This window comes from Cetorhinus maximus, chromosome 3 (assembly GCF_964194155.1).
Source record: "Cetorhinus maximus chromosome 3, sCetMax3.hap1.1, whole genome shotgun sequence".
In the NCBI taxonomy this organism is placed as follows: Eukaryota; Metazoa; Chordata; class Chondrichthyes; order Lamniformes; family Cetorhinidae; genus Cetorhinus; species Cetorhinus maximus.
The window spans coordinates 118,398,068-118,414,518 of NC_135881.1; the positions used below are offsets into that span (position 1 = coordinate 118,398,068).

At 41.1% G+C, this 16,451-nt stretch overlaps 1 protein-coding gene across 1 annotated transcript; it reads right to left on the bottom strand.

The window, feature by feature from the left end:
• Positions 1-6,200: 6,200 nt before the first annotated feature.
• Positions 6,201-8,166, bottom strand: LOC144678864 (twist-related protein-like). The gene is made up of 2 exons (XM_078538857.1): positions 7,508-8,166; positions 6,201-6,795 (listed from the first exon to the last, which is right to left on the bottom strand). Exon 1 carries the CDS (start codon positions 8,026-8,028, stop codon positions 7,528-7,530), a length of 501 nt encoding a protein of 166 aa, XP_078394983.1. The 5' UTR covers positions 8,029-8,166; the 3' UTR covers positions 6,201-6,795; positions 7,508-7,527.
• Positions 8,167-16,451: the final 8,285 nt, after the last annotated feature.

Below are 16,451 nucleotides of genomic sequence, written 5' to 3' on the forward strand. Positions count from 1 at the left end.
ATTTGGCCGCTAAGGAGGTGAGCGGAGAAGTTTCCTTACCCTAAGAGAATATTTCTTTTCCTCTCCCTCATCAAAGAAGTCAGGTTTATATCATGCAGTTTGACTATGCTAGACCTTTAATGCGTCCATTTCGTATTTGCATTTTACATCAAAGCATAAAGACGGTAAGACTTCCAATCAAACAGTACCAGTGGTTTCACAGACCAACACAAAGAATAACGCCTCTGTAAATAAACACAAGATAGATATTCTGTACACTTTAAGAAGTAGGTTTTGTTCATCTAGAAAGAGAGGTTTAGGACGTTAATCTCTGCAGAGGACAATTGTGTCTATTCACCGAGCAATCTTACGCTTTGTCAAATTTCAATATTATTTAAAAGCTGTGAATTTTAAGTGGGGCGTGTTTTAATTTACAAGAAAGCTGTCACCTGTAAATAGAACCAGGGCAGGAGACTCTAAAACCTCTAAGCTGGGGCGATGAGAGAAATCATGCAGTAGCTATAGAGGTATACAGAGATTTGTTGTCGTGTACTTATTCCTTGTACTGATAAGTAAAGCAAGAGGCCCTTGACATTCAGTTGTCGTAAATGTTAAATTAATCCGTTACAGTATTTTTGTACAAATACAAAATTAGCAAATTTATAACGTGCGATAATGTTATGTTTGTGCTGGATGATTCTTTTTTTTTTAAATACATTTAGTTATTCTAACGTGTTAAATCTTGTCTGCAGACCTTCGTCAAAAGCTCCGACTGATCAGATTGTGCGGGGAAAATGGAAAGTGGTGGCTGGGCGGGGTGGGGAGGGGGGTCGAAAATGTGCGTCATGCATTTCTTTTCAACATGTTGTATTCACAATACAAAACCAGTAAAACCATCGCTTATCAATGGAAATTCAGGACATTCAAGAACCACTTCACTCAAACCCGTGCGAAAAATATGAAGCACTCGGGAAGGGGTGGGGCGGGGAGAGGAGGGGGAATTAACTTACAATAAAAAAAACTCCCTTCACACAAATTAAGAGAAGTGTGTCTACTCGGAGAAAATGTACGCAGGAACTCATGTGCCTCAATGAAATAATATTCGTTTTGGAGGCTTCTACAAGAGTTAACAATAACCTGTATTTACCAGAGAAACCAATATTTCTGTATTGCTGATCATCATTCGTTGTAGCTATTTTCTGCTGATCAAAATTTAGCAATATAAAGTTATGGTGCATTAGATGCATTTAAACCAGTGCCATATAATGAAAGCTATGCAGGATAGTTGTTGTGAAGCTGGAGCTCTGTTATGAGTATGTATCTATTTTAATTAGGGAATAAAATTAAAGACTGCTATCCTTTTAAATATTGTTTGCTATCCTTTTAAATATTGCTCACGACACGTGAATTAAACAGGCCTTTGGAATTATGGTTTCTGTTCGCTACATTTATAAAGCGTACCGCTGTCTCTTTCATATCATCCATGCATCTTGTGGCTGGTGCGGCTGTCAGAACTGACATTCCTGCTTCATGATGCTCCCTCTCGTCTTATCATCCTCAAACCCCATCAAACAGCAATCGATTCGTCTCAGCCTTCTGGCACCGAATCCGATACTTTTCCCAAGGATCAAACAGCCACCCATCTCTAGCAAAGAGAGAGAAAAGAAAATACGACCTGCTCGCTCTAATGTCACCGGCACCCCGACGAAATAAAAATCACTTTTTTTTCTCTCCTTGATTCTGCCCAGTGATTTATCGTCCCACCTCAATCCATTTTGCTTGCAAGTGTTGGGGAGGCGTGGTATTCGCAAACCTGCACATCTGGGCTCTGCGGCACGTGACTTTTTTTGCACCATCTATAACATCTGCTTAACCCCATTCAGGTAGATTGCGCTGGCCAACATATTGGGTTGATATAATCACTTGCTAACTCTCTCACTTTCTGGGTTAAGGCCCGAAATGCAGCGACGGAAAACAGCAATATTTCAACTCACTACTTTTGCGGATAATACCATTTAAAATAGACGGTAAGAAGCAACGGGTTGTGCAAATATCCCCTCTCCCCCGCCCCCACAGTTGCACAGCGTGATGAACTAGAAGTCAGGAAGTTCCCAGCTGATTTCAGAAGGGGTGTGGAGCCTAAAGGATGCCCATTAGATCAGGCTTGACGTTCCCCTCTTGTGAACACACATTTGTTTCACTCCGCAGAGTTGAACAGATCAAATAACTCCGCATAGACACATGTTCCCCACTCCGTTAAAAACAAACCTGGAAGCAGGTGTGCGTATCATCTACAGACCATCTCAGGACTTGGGATTGTTTTTAACCTTGTTTCAAAGCTATCCCACGTAATGTCCAAGCAAGTTTGTTTTAAATTGGAGTGCGTTGGCATTAATACGCGGCCATTCAATGTTGGGCTTTGCTATAATAAATTAGTAATTAGAAAACCATGCTAGATGAGTGCCACTCCATAAGTCACCAGCTCTTTTATCTTAAGAAAAATAAGTTGGAAACTCAATTGGTGGGGAATTATTTTAAATTGGCGTTCTTGGTACTGACCTGCCGCCTGCTGTTTTGATTGTATGGACATCTGGTGATGTCGTGGGTGCCTGAAAACTCTAATCACGCACCTTCACAGGGAAGGCGCTTCATTTCAATTCTAAAAGCCACATTAGGGGCAACTAATATTATCGAGCAGCAAAATGTCTATGTCATGGAACATTCGTTCACTTTTGTGTGTGTGTTTGTTGCGGGGTGGGGGGGGAGGAGGGCACACGTTAACAGTTAACATTCATCCTCAAATGGCTCGGGATTTCTTTTGCGCACAGCCCCCAGGTGAAGAATGCTGTTTATAATTCTGTAACGAGCTACCAGCTCCACCCCCCACCCACCATCCCCAAAACCCTCCACGTCACCTTGTTCAACTTTTGTTTAAGCTGTTTATGGGATGGGGTGAAAGAAGAAAAGCCTTACATCATTTCATTGGGAGAAACGGTCACTTCGGAGCATTCCTGGGCAGCACTTCAAGTGAAATCATGTGCCTTGGAAGAATTCGATACTGTACAAGGTCAGAATATCTGCCAAAGTCGAGCTAACAGAACACCACAGCTTTAACACAAAAAAAAACCATCCAAGCCTTGCCTTTAATAACACTCCAACTTATGGTTTATAACATCATTTTCCTCCTAGAAACAAGGTTATTGCAATAACATTGACAAAAGCTGGTTTGACATTCTGTTGCTGCGCAGCCCCGCGATGCTGTCGCCCCTTATTGATCACCACAGGCAGCAGGGTTCCGCTATCGCCGACCAGAAACCCCGAGAAAAGCTTCAGTAATATCCTGAACAACAAATATACCGATCTGGACCCAATAACGTCCATCCACTCCCAGCTTTATACAACTCGCTTGTATTCCGGCGGGCGGCTCTTCAATGAGTTCACTCTATTTTAATCACTTTTGGCGCGGATGCAAGTTAACAAGATGATCGAATGGGAATGCAAGCTGCTCACTGTCCCCGCAAGCCTTGCAGAAACCGTATGCTCGTCATTTGTTTGAGTCTAAAGTTGTTTGGTGAATCATTTAAAATACAACAGTCATGGATTCGCTCAGGGGAAATGCAGGGCGGAGGAGTTATTCACGAAACAATAATATGGATTCCCCATTCGAACACTGGTCAGCTAGAGATTTATCCAAATAAATGATTGGAACATGTTACTCCACAATACAAGCTACAACTCCCTCTGGCAGCACAGACAAATTACATCACACGGGGATTTTTTTTAAAAAGCTCCAAAAACCACCGAGAAAGGCTTTGTGTGCAATCCATATTTTGAAGAATTATCTTTCGGGATAATAAGCCATGCAGCACACAAGGTTGAATGCAGCCTTGAAAAATCTGTTTCCAGCCACAAATGCCGCACTACCATCCTCCTCTAACCTAGTGGGACCCAAATGCTGTGGCAATTTCCCATTCAACCAAGGCATAACCCTTTTAACTGTGAACCGAGCTGCACTCATTTCTAAGAGAAAAAAATACTTGCTTAAACACAGGCTTGTCGGGTTTTTGTTTTCTAAGTAAGGGGTCGACCCTTTTATTATTTGGCTTTTATTTTGATAACTCTCCCCCTCCACCCCCAACCCCCACCCTCCCCCGTCCTCGGCCACTGACTTTTAAGAGGATCCGTGAGGATTTTAAAACACTCCTGAGGAAATGAGACTGTGGTGGGGAGGTCGCGTTCTGGGGCTTTGGAATGAAGCCTGTGCAGGCCCAGATATGGAATTCTAAGTACAGTGGCCTTTAACTCTGAGCCCCTCGCACAATACAGTGCAACGTAGTGTCCAGCCTTCCAGGGGACACATTCGTCGCATTAACTCTGGTTTTCAATTTCAATATCATGAAATCATATTCGGCGGGGGTGGTACCATCCCCTTCACTGGTTCAAAACAGTTGAAGATTAAATCGACCTTCGGTGTAATGTAATTGTTTTCTGAATTGAGCGTTAGCGCCGTCCATATTGTACAACTATTTCTGCTGCTTGGATGCGTTGACAGAGATTTAGTGCGGGTTATATTTTGGGCAGTTTTTTTTTCCTAAGGGGTTGAAATTCAGCCTTTGGGCCTACAAACGGGGGAGGGTGGAGGATTCGGTACAGCTTTAAAAGTGTGACGGAATGTAGATCTCTGGACAGGTCTTTGATGTGTGATGAAATGTCAAAGACAGGCGAACAGCAATTGATGCCGAAGCCATATAAAATCGCGCTGTGGAACTCACATTCCCAGGATCGACAGGAATGTGGGAATTACAGTATCCATAATAACTCAAACGTACTACTTTAATCTCGATTTGATCCTAATTCATTGCTTTCTCCCTTTACATGCATATACATTATCCTATGGATGTAACATTTAATACCATACTATTTCAACCTTGCTCAAGCGTGATCAAACCGAAAAAGAATTGCTCGATTCGGGTACCATGCGCATTACTGTGGCAAACAGCAACGAATAAAACTGAAAATGGAAGCCCCTTTAAGTGAAAAATGCGCTATATATTGAACCTTTTGATATTTCAGTTAAAACGCTCAAGAACGAATGTTATAACGGAATGATGTACCTCGATAGCCAATCCATCAATAAGAAAGCAATGTAAGGCAATCACCCTGTGTGGTAATATCTAGCGCAAGAGTAAAATTACAAAAACATTTCAATTACACATTACCATTGGCACGCACTTTATTGGAAAAATCGAGTACTGTAAGAAAGTAGCAGCAGCGTATGCGCCAATGACTTGCTCGTCTATTAAGTGTAGGGTTTTGTCAGGCTGCACCATTTGGAATAACCCTTCACAAAGCCAAACTTCTCCGCCTTTGTACAGAACTATCCTTCCAAAGCGCGAACCGTTCAGCTTTCATGTGGAGGAATTTAAACTAGAATATGTGTGCAGTTTAGCAGAAGCATAATGAGAGACAAATGTTTTAAACGCGCTGCTTATATTAGAAAGCTGAAGAACATTAACATCTTATTTCATTACCAGCGAAATAAATAAGGTAGATTTCTTTTTATTCTGCATTTTGGGTAATTTTTTAAAAATTGCACTGTCCAATTCGTTCCAAGGAAGTATACAGAACAACCTATACTGAGCTTAGATAAATCATTCACTTAGTTCCTTAGCATTCTGCACTTAACTCCCTGCTAAAGTAGTTATTCTGTCACGTGTTTTAAGATGTACGGGTGTTTATGTTCCACAGTCCATGCACGATGCTATATCAGTCTGTGAAAGATAGCTTTAATTCACAAATACCTTCTGCATTCACGAACTAGTTTATATACAAATGGTAAGGGCGCGATTCGCTCTTTTGGTCCTTCTTTTCGCAGCCCGTAGTTATGTCCAAGCAAACACTGCAGTATTGACATGAATCCAGATCTTGAAAGCAACACAACATTGCTGTGCATGCTTTTAATTACAGCCCTCTAAAAGGTCAGTAATCAGCCCGTGTTAGACGGTGTTCACCCTTTCTCCCTCTCATTCTAGCTCACTCGCCTTGTCTGTCAGTAGCCGCTCTGTTTGTCTTTTGTGCACCGTTTGTTTGTTAGATTCCACTCTCCCCTGGGGGCCGTTACAACTTACTACAAACAGCTATTCATCATCAAGTTTACCCCCTCAGTAACAACCGAATTATACCGTTAAATAGCCGAATGTGTATATAGCTTTGCCTTAAAGTTTAGATCATAGGTATTTATTGCAGAAAATATACAAAGATATTTACAAAACGATCACAAAAATATGAATGCATTTAGACACCAGATCTTTATGCATTGAGACATGGCACATTAATAAATAAATAAATGTTTTCTCAAGAGAGGAAAGGCTAACCAACCGGATTTTGCAATAACAGTTTGGTCCATTTTCTAAAACTTATTGTCACTCTAGACCTGGTCACCGTAGTAGTTTTGGAAAAAAGAAAATAAGGTAATTCATCTTTCCTGCGTCCTCAATAGCAGATATAGACATGATTGTTGAAGGCATGCATAGTAAAGGAGGAATGAGTTCCAACAACATTCATCGTCAGGATAAAATGATGCGAATGGCAAAATACACCTCAGATGTACAAATGATTGTATAGCCGCACGATTGGATGGGTCCACGTCCAGGACTCGATTTCTGTAAGTGCTTCCCACGCCCTTTCCATTAGAATTTTTTTTTTAACTTTTCTCTTATGATCCATCAGTGGCAAAGATCAACGTGTTTAAGTATCCAGACGTCAAACTCTGTTGTCTGTCCAGCCGTTGGCCCTTTTGTGGCAAATCTTTTTCACCTAGGAAAACAGCAATGGATTACATTGGGATTAGCGAGCCAAAGGACCACTGCTTTTGACACCTCTATTTGTCAGGGCTTGGGGAGGCGGGAGGGTGTGTGTGTGGGGGGTGGGGGGAATCTCAATTCAGATAAAGTGTTGCATCCTGCAGTTGTGAATTTTGTAGTTTTAGCCTTCTTGGCGTCCTGCCATTGATACTTGCACCCAATGATGGTTTTGGACAGTGGCCCTAGAGAAAGGACAGGAAGTGAAAGTTGTTGAATTCTTGTAGCAAAGGTGGTGGAACAACTTGGGGTGAGGAGTGAAGAAGTGAAGAGGATCGTTAATGATGAGAAATGGAGATACATGTGTCCTAGTGGGGGGAGGGGGGAGGGTGCTGGGAGGAGGAGGAAATAAGGAAGAGACCCCAGAAAGCAAGGTGAAGGGGAAGTGGACGCGTGAATTAATAAAATGAAAACTAAACCAGCAAAAGTGAGAAACATCAATCACCGTTTCCAAAATAAATCTGTGGTCAAACATTTTGAAAATGGTGCATTTGGATTTAAATGTCCCGCTGAAATGCCATTTTATTGAAAATAAATCCGGCCTGGGCATACAGGGAACGTGAAAACCCGCTTTTCCTTTATTGACCATTTAATAAGCGCTTTTTGGGAGGGAGGGGGTGGGTGGGGGTGTAAAACACATTTAATAAATATGCCATGCTGATGCTTACCTTTGTCCTAAGGGTAGCTGCTAGTGTGATGTGGACATGGACCAGGCTCCCTCCATCCTCCACACTGAGAAAGCGTAACTGAGTCTCTCGTGTGCCACATAACTGCAGCTCGACATTTTGTTGTCCAGCTCGTCACTTTGTAAGACCTGGTAAAGGAAATCGATGTACCTCGCTGCGAGCTTGAGGGTCTGGATTTTGCTCAGTTTGTCCGACGGTAGGGTCGGAATGATTTTGCGCAGGGCAGAGAAGGCTTCGTTGAGGGATTGTGTCCTCTGGCGCTCCCTTACATTGGCCATGACCCTCTGGGTTTGCAGTTCTTCGAAGGACTGGGGGCTACCGTCCCTCTTCTTGCCCCTTTTCACTGACGCAGGGCTGTCTGTTTCCTCTCCAGATTTCCTGCTCGGTCGCCTCTTTCTGACACTTTTTTTCAGCTGCCTGTCTCCTTCGTCCTCACTGTTGCTCAGGCTCTCTACTGGAGAGACTGGGGAGTTTTCTTCGTCCTGCATGATTGCTTCTAACATCGGTTTAAAGAAAGGAAAATGTATAATATTGGGATATCCAGCTGCCAGCCGCGGCGCGGTTACAGGGGTCGACTTTAATCAAATGAATTATCAAAAGGAGCTGAACTTATCCAAACGATAACTTCTGAAAGACGGCTCTGAGTTACAGGAAACTTTTCAAAGGGGTAATATAGCTCTGGGTGCCTGGATCTTTTGGGAGATCGACCTGATTGGCTATTATGAATTTTCATCACGAAATGAGGTGGAGCCTTGTTGCAAAGACCATCAGTTAAGAGATCCACTGCAGCAAATATTTTAAACACAGGCTTCTAAAGCGGCTTGTGGCGTCATCTTTCCATACAGAATATTTTTTTTTAAAAAGGAAAACACTTGGCATTTGCTTATCAACTCAACGAACGATCATTTGTTAGAGGAGTCATATCAGATATGTCCAGGACCGCTAGTTTGCCCATTCGTATTGCCTTTAGAGGATTGATTTGCATTGCAATGGGTTCATGACATTATGTGCATTTTTAAAAATAAATTGTACATAAAGCAGATGAGAAACAACTCTGGGCGGTGTCTGCTGCAAAGATGTTGATTACTTCAAAGAACAACGCAGATTTAGGTCAAATTTATCTACACGCTTGAGAACATTGGCCGAAAGTGATTTGAAGATGAACCATGAAGCGTTTGACGGCTTATACTACATATGACTAACTCAGGCTCTAACTAGTTGACCTTTATCTTTTCCATCTTCTACCATCTTTAATAGTTCCATTGGTGAGTTATTCCCTTCCCGCCAGGCACTGCATTGGTGTCAAACAGACATTCCACGTAATTCTTGGCAATGAATAGAAAAGGAAACATGCACTACACCCCGCACTTCATCTGTAAGGGAATTTTTATACTTGGGGCGAACAAAGAAATATTCTATCTACAAAGCACATCCTTTCCCTCAGTGGGGTGGTTTCTCAATTAATGTCGTACATCTGCACATCGGGACGTAAGCTTGCACCAGTGTACAGCATCTACCCCAGGGTGAGGTGGTTGCGTCTGCTAGTTGCTTGCACGTTTAATAAGGGCGCACATTAACTAAAAAGCAAAATGGGAACAAATAAATTGATAAAAACGCAAAGGACACTAAGTGCGGTTAATTCTTAAATCGTGGCAAGAACCAAGTTAACACAGAGTGGCTTCATTGCTAAATGAATTAGATAAGAGATGAATTAGCGAGGAGAGTTAGTCAGAGCAAATGGAGAGATAACATCAAACAGGGGCACAAATTGTTACAATCAAAAAGTTGAGAGCACTTGGTTTTCAAAAGTCCCGGATTCAGAATGCTCCAAAAACTAGGCCCAAAATAATACCTATTTTAAATACATGATATAGAAAGGATACCTGTGCAGTGCAGCATAATTCGTTGAATGCTTTCATTGAAATCCCCAGCCGGATACATCAACTTTATTCCTTCAGGGACAAGGAGTTCTCGTGCAAAGTTCCAGACACAGCAGGATCTCCGAGTAACAGTCAAACTGTGAGGCCCAAATGCAACATAAACATCACCTGGTGAGAGAAAAAAAGGAAAACCGTCCAAGAACAGCACATAAAACGGTTTAATGTGACCTGGTGCCGTTTAAAGTTGCCTATATGGTATGTCATTAATCGTTGTCAGTATTTCTAAATGACCAGTAGTAATTGTTCACCAGGGCATTGAACTTCTCCTGTGTAACGGCTTCGTTTCAATCAAATAAAACAATCTTTGGTGCATTTGGAGAATTGAATCAGATATATACTCACACATAAGCACAGATATACATGAACACATGTTATACAGGGAATTTCATATATTTGTACATGAAATGCATTTTTGATTTATTAACCGCATTTATTTATATATTTCCTATTTGACTGGATAATATCCTATTCTAAATAATACTTGCATTGCAATCTAAACGCGAATCACTTTCAGAATGTGGTGGCTGTTCCATTAGATAACATTTTTAATCATCTAGATAGTACTTGGTGATAGCTCGCCGCTAAACATAGCAATATTAATTAATAGTAACCTAGGCTGCATCGCCTTTCATCTCAGAGTTGCGATAGAAATCAATTTTCTCTTTAACTTTCAAAAAGATGTGACAAAAATCCGTTTATGAACATGTCCCGCTAGCAGTTCAAACGGTTCATTTTTAGTATGTTTCAAGCACCACTATTTCAACGTTTCAAATGTATACAAGTTGAAGCTTTTCGTTCACTAATGCACCGACCAACTGTGAGCGACAGAGGGAGCAATTTCCTAGCAAAAGCGTCAAAAGAAAAATAACATTGGAAGCGAGAGTTAACTTTCCAATACTGTCTGATTATTCTTATGACTCTTCTCACATCTGAAGAAGAGTCATATTCGACTTGAAACGTTAACTCTGTTTCTCCCTCATATATACTGCCAGACCTGCTGAGTTTTTCCAGCACTTTCTGTTTTTCTTTATTTCAGATTTCGCCCCTCTGCAATATTTTGCTTTGATTGAAAGCGAAAGACTGGATTAGAGCAGGAGTGGGTGAATACCGCGAAAGCGAGAAGATAGAGAATGAATACCAGAGGGGTAATTACTGAAAGGAGGATTTAGGGCGTGGAAATATAGAAATAAAATGCGATGGTAATCCAAAGTAAAGGGAATTGAGTTGATATTGTGGCAGGTCAGGAATTTAACGCTTATTGTCCGAATTGGTCATTTATGTTGCTTAGCATGTATCCTAGCATCCTCTAAACTTTCTCCTGCTGCTATAAACAACGCGATAGTAACCAGGATAATAAACCTAAATGAGTAAAAATAATCCTTATTTTTTGGATTCAACAGTTAATTAGTATTTGCAGATCAAACTAATTTGATGCTGTGTTTTTGCTGAAGTAGGGGGATCGGTAACTTTAGCATTCAGTAACAACAACAACTTATACTTATATAGCACCTTTAAGCTAATGAAACGTTACACTTCACAGGAGCATTATAAAACAAAATACTACATGGAGCCACTTAAGAAGATACTAGGTCAGGTGACAAAGCTTGGTCAAAGAGATAGATTTTAAGATGTGTCTGAAAGATGGAAAGTGAAGCAAGTGAGGTGGAGAGGTGTAGTGAGGGAATTCCAGAGCTTGGGATCGAGGTAACTGAAGCCACTGCGACCGATGGTGGAGCATTTATGATTGGGAATGCACCAGAGGTCATTATTAGAGGAGCACAGATATCTCAGAGGGTTGTGGAGCAGGAGGAGGTGACAGAAATAGGGAGGAGCAAGGCCATGAAGGGATTTGAAAAGAAGGATGAGAATTTTCAAATCAAGCTGTTGCTTAATCAGGAACCAATGTAGGTCAGTGAGCACAGGGGTGATAGGGGAATGGGACTTGCTGCAAGTTAATACTTTGGCAGCAGTGTTTTGGATCACCTCTTGTTTACAAAAGGTAGAAATGTGAGAGACCAGCCAGGAACACGTTGGAACATTCAAGTCTAGAGGTAATGAAGGAATGGATGAGGGTTTCAGCAGCAGATGAGCTGAAACAGGAGCGAAGTTGAGGTGGAAATAGGTGATCTTAGAGATGGCATGAATATGAGGTTGGAAGCTCATCTCATGTTCAAATGTGACACCAAAGTTGCAAACAGACTGGTTTAATCTCAGACTGCTGCCATGGAGGAGGATGGAGTTGGTAATTAGGGAATGGGATTTGGGGCAGGCACCAAAAACAATGCTGCAGTCTTCCCAGTATTTAATTGGAGGGAATATTTGCTCATCCAGTACTGGACATTGGATAAGCTGTCTTATAATTTAGCAACAGTGGAGGAGTTGAGAGAGATGGTGGTGAGGTGCATTTGGGTGCTCTCAGCATACATGTGAAAACTGCTTTTGTGCCTTTGGATGTTGTTGCCAAGGGGCAGCATGTAGGTGAGAAATAGGGGAGGGGGGGGTGCAATGATTGATTCTTGGGATTACCAGAGGTAACAGTGCAGGAGCAGGAAGAGAAATGATTGAAAGTGATATGCTGGCTATGATTAAATAAATAAATGGAACCAGGTAAGAGCAGTCCCACCCATGGATGACAGTGGGGCGGGGGGGCGGGGGGGGGGGGTGGTGGGGGGGGTCGGTGATGGAGGAGTATAGTGTGGTCAACCAGGTCAAAAGCTGCAGACAGATCAAGAAGGATGAGGAGGGAAAATTTACCTTTGTCACATCGGATATCATTTGTAACTTTGATTAAAGCAGTTTTGGTATGGTGGCAGGGAGGAAGCCTGCTTGGGGGTGGAATTCAAACATGGAGTTCCCGAAAAGATGGGGATGGATTTGGGAGATGACAACACATTCAAGGATTTTAGAGAGAAAAGGGAGGTTGGAGGTAGTTTGCAAAGGACAGCAAGGCCAAGGACTGGTACTCGAGGAGAGGGATGATGGTAGTTGATTAAAAGAAGGGATGGACTAACCGCTGAAGAGAGACCTATTTACAATATCGGCTAAAATGAAAGCTAGGAGGGGAAGTTGGCTGATCAGAAGTTTAGTGGGAATAGGATCAAAGAAACAGGAGGTGAGTCTCATGGCAAGATGTGCTCAGAGAGGGCATGTGAGGAGATAGGAAAGAAACTAAAGAGGCAAGTTCAGAGCAAGGGCAGGGGGAAGTAGTAAAGAAAGTTTGGCCAAGTGGGATAGTGGAAGGGAGGGATGCAGCAGAGGCAGCTAATCGATTTGTCTTAATCTTAGTGAGGAAGAAGCCCATGAATCCCTCACACTTTTTGTCAGATGTGAGAGTGGAGGGGACAGGGTAGAGGGATTTAAGATGACAGCCTGCTGTCGAGAAAGGAAGGTGAATTTCAACTAATTTCTTGTTGTGTGACTGCCCATGAAACTGTTGCTGCTAAAAAATAAATCAGGCCTGGAATACATAAATGCCTTTTAGCAAATAACTTTTGGATGAAGAAAGCTCTTTGTCCATTTTCACCTCATCCTTCCTAAATCCCAATCCTTCCATCAGGCTTGAGTGGAGCATAAATACTGGCATGGACTAGTTGGACTGGATGACCTGGTTCTGTGCCGTATATCCTCTATAATCATCCCATTGCTGCTTTTAAAATCTATCAAATGCACAGATACCTCGGTTTAATATCTCATCCAAACAGCACTACCTCAACCTGTGCACCACCCCTTCAGCACTGCACCAGAACATCACCCTGGAAAGCACTCATGTGGGATTCAAACCCACAATCTCACCCAGAGGTAATGTACTACCAACTGAGAACTCTCACTCCCTTACATTCAGGATTTTTGTCTATCACTTTCAGAGAAGGAGGTAGGGAAGTGGAATAAAGTTGTTGGCACTACACTTATTCAACTAAAAAGGCATATCTATGAGCAGGATGAAACAATATTCTCTTGATATCCTGCTAGTGCTATGCACTTACCGGGGTGTTGTTATACAATAGCTACCAATTTGAAACCAAAATCGGTCGAGTACAATCCTCAATTGACAATCCCAAGTTGTACTGCTGAATATACCTCACACAAAGCTCAGAGACAAAGACAGTTCTGTTGACTGCATTCAAGGCCTAAGAGGTTGAAGTGAAACTGAAATTTAGTTTAACATTTTGAATTTAGAACTTTGATACCTGCAAAAGAAACTTCAACTTACTCAACATTTACTGTTGTCAGTGACAGTGCATTATTACTCAACTGTAAGTGATTGCCTGAACAGGGCTTAGTTACTATGAGCAGAAAGCTGAGCCAGTATTTGTAACTTGGGTGTGGCTCAAAAAAATTCCATAAAAGTAAAAAAGTTAGTTGCTGATGCGCAGAGTGATCTCACAGATTTGACATAAACAGAGCATCAATTTGTAAATATGGTGAGAGTGGGAATTTGGTACAGAGCAGAAGGAGCTGATGAATTTTGCTTCAAATACTTGTAGTAGTTCATCTAAACTTGAGGCAGCAAGTACTTAAAAGTTTCTCCATTATTTCAGTGCTTAGTGAAAGTTATTGTATGTGCTCATTATGGGGGCAGATGTTGGGGGTTTTTGGGGGGAGGGTGTGCTGGAAGGCATAATGTGGTCATTCTAGTGGAACAGATAACAGATATTCAAAAATATTTTAATGTGATACAGAATGAGTTTCTATATCTAAGGAACCAGAGCTCCACTTGCCAAAATAAATGACCATGGGCACCTAAAGAAGTATGGAGACAGCATAAAGTCAAAAGAAAAAAAATGCAAAAACTAGCACAGATCAGGCGACTGGGAGATATACAAAACTGATAGTAGGAGCTAGAAGAGGGATCACAAAATACAAGGGATTTCAAAACCAAAACAAACAATTTTTACAATTATATTAAGAGAAAGAGAATGATCAGCAGCAATATGGGTCCCCTAAAAACTGACAACATTGATGTTTTTAATGAAAATAAAGAACTGGTGGGCACATTGAGCAATTAGCTTGTGTCGGTATTTACAGTAAAGGAAGAAGATAGAGTGCAGGAGATCTCAGAAAAACCAATATTGAAAAGGGCAAGGATTCACCAGAATTAACATTAACAAAATAACAGCAATGAAGAAAATAATGGCACTAAAGAGCGACAGATCCCCAAGACCAGATGGTTTCCATCCCAAGGATTTAAAGGAAGGAAGTGAGAACGTTGTAGATGCTCTAACTATAATCTCAATCAAGAACCATTCCTTTTGTTTGGAAAATTAGGCAAATTGTTTAAGAACGGTGAGAGAGGGAAGCCAGGAATTATAGATGAGTTAGCCTAATGACTGTTGTCAGGAAATTAGAGTCTATAATTAAGGATAGTGTGACTAAACGCCTTAAATTTTCAGCTGATCAGACAGAGTGGACTTGTAAATGATATGTCAGGCCTGGGGAACCTAATTGAATTGCCTGAAGAGATGACTAAAGTAGTGGATGAGGGAATGCCTATGGATGTTATGTATATGGGCTTCCAGAAGGCATTTGATAAAGTGCCTCATAAGAAATTATTAATTAAAGCTGAAATTCATGGAATTGAAGAAAATTATTGGCTTGGTTTGGAAATTGTTTGAATGGTGGGAGACAGAAAATAGGGATAAAGTACTTAGGATATGATTATCGATGTCTCGCAAGGACCTGTATTGGAGTCTCAACCATTCATTATATTTATTAATTAGGTGATGGGATAGAAGGCCACATATCCAAATTTTCCAAAGGAACAAAGATAGATGCATTGTGAGCATTGGAGATGATAATGTAAAATTACAAGAAGATGTTAAGCAAATGGGGTAAACTGCAGCAAATATATTTCGTTTTTGGCAAATGTAAGGTCATCCACTTTGGACCTAAAAAAGATTGAGCAAAGTGTTTCTAGATGGTGAAAAGCTAGAAACATTGGATGTCCAAATTGACCTAGGGTGTCCATGTACCTAGATCATTAAAATATCATGGATCAGTGCAGCAAATCATCAAAAAGACTGGTGGAATGCTGGTCTTTATATTAGAGGACTAGAATACAAGGGGTTCAAGTTATATTACAGCTACTCTCTGGTAAAGCCACACTGGTGAGCACTTCTGAGCACCACACCTCAGAAGGATGTATTGGTCATGAATGGAGTGCAGATTTACCAACGATTATTGGACTTTAAAGGTTGAATTAGTGGGGGGGAGGGAATTACACATACTAGTGCAGTATTCCCTGGAATTTAAAAGTCTAATGGGTAAATTAATCAAAGTTTTGAGATATTAAAGGGAACAGAGAGATAAAGAGAAACTAATTCCACTGGTAAAGGGGACTGGGGCATTGTCAAAAAAATAGACTTTTCAGGATTGTAATTAGGAAACAGTTCTACATGCAAAAGATGGGACAAGTTTGGAACTCTCGTCTTCAAACAGTAATTGATGCTAGGTCAATTGTTAATTTTAAACCTGAGATTGATAGATTTTTGTTAACAAAGGCATTAAGTGATATGGGGCAAAGGTAAATATAAGGACTTAGGTCACAGATCAGTCATGATGTCAGTGAATGCCAGAACAGGCTTGATTGGCCAAATGGCCTACTTGAGTCTCTATGTTCTTACGAATAAGTCACCAGGGCATTGTACAACATTGTTTTGTGGCATGTCGGAGTTGTACAGCACTCAGTGAAAACTCTCAGTGGCATGAGGCTACCTCCATGTCTTATACATAGTCCTGGTTTTGAACACACATAAATAAGTGACCTGACTTTTGAGTTTTGCTGGCTTTTTTTTCATCCATGTACACCAAAACTTCTTTGCATTAGCACAAGACAGGCACCCTTGGTTTTGGCAAAACAGAGAGAAAAAAAACTATAGAATTTTATTAGATAAGGATTTCCTAAATTTATTACTATACTCAGTAGTAAGTTAAGATAAAGCAAGAATGGCATGATAGGGTCATAGTGAATAGACTGCTGTTACATATTA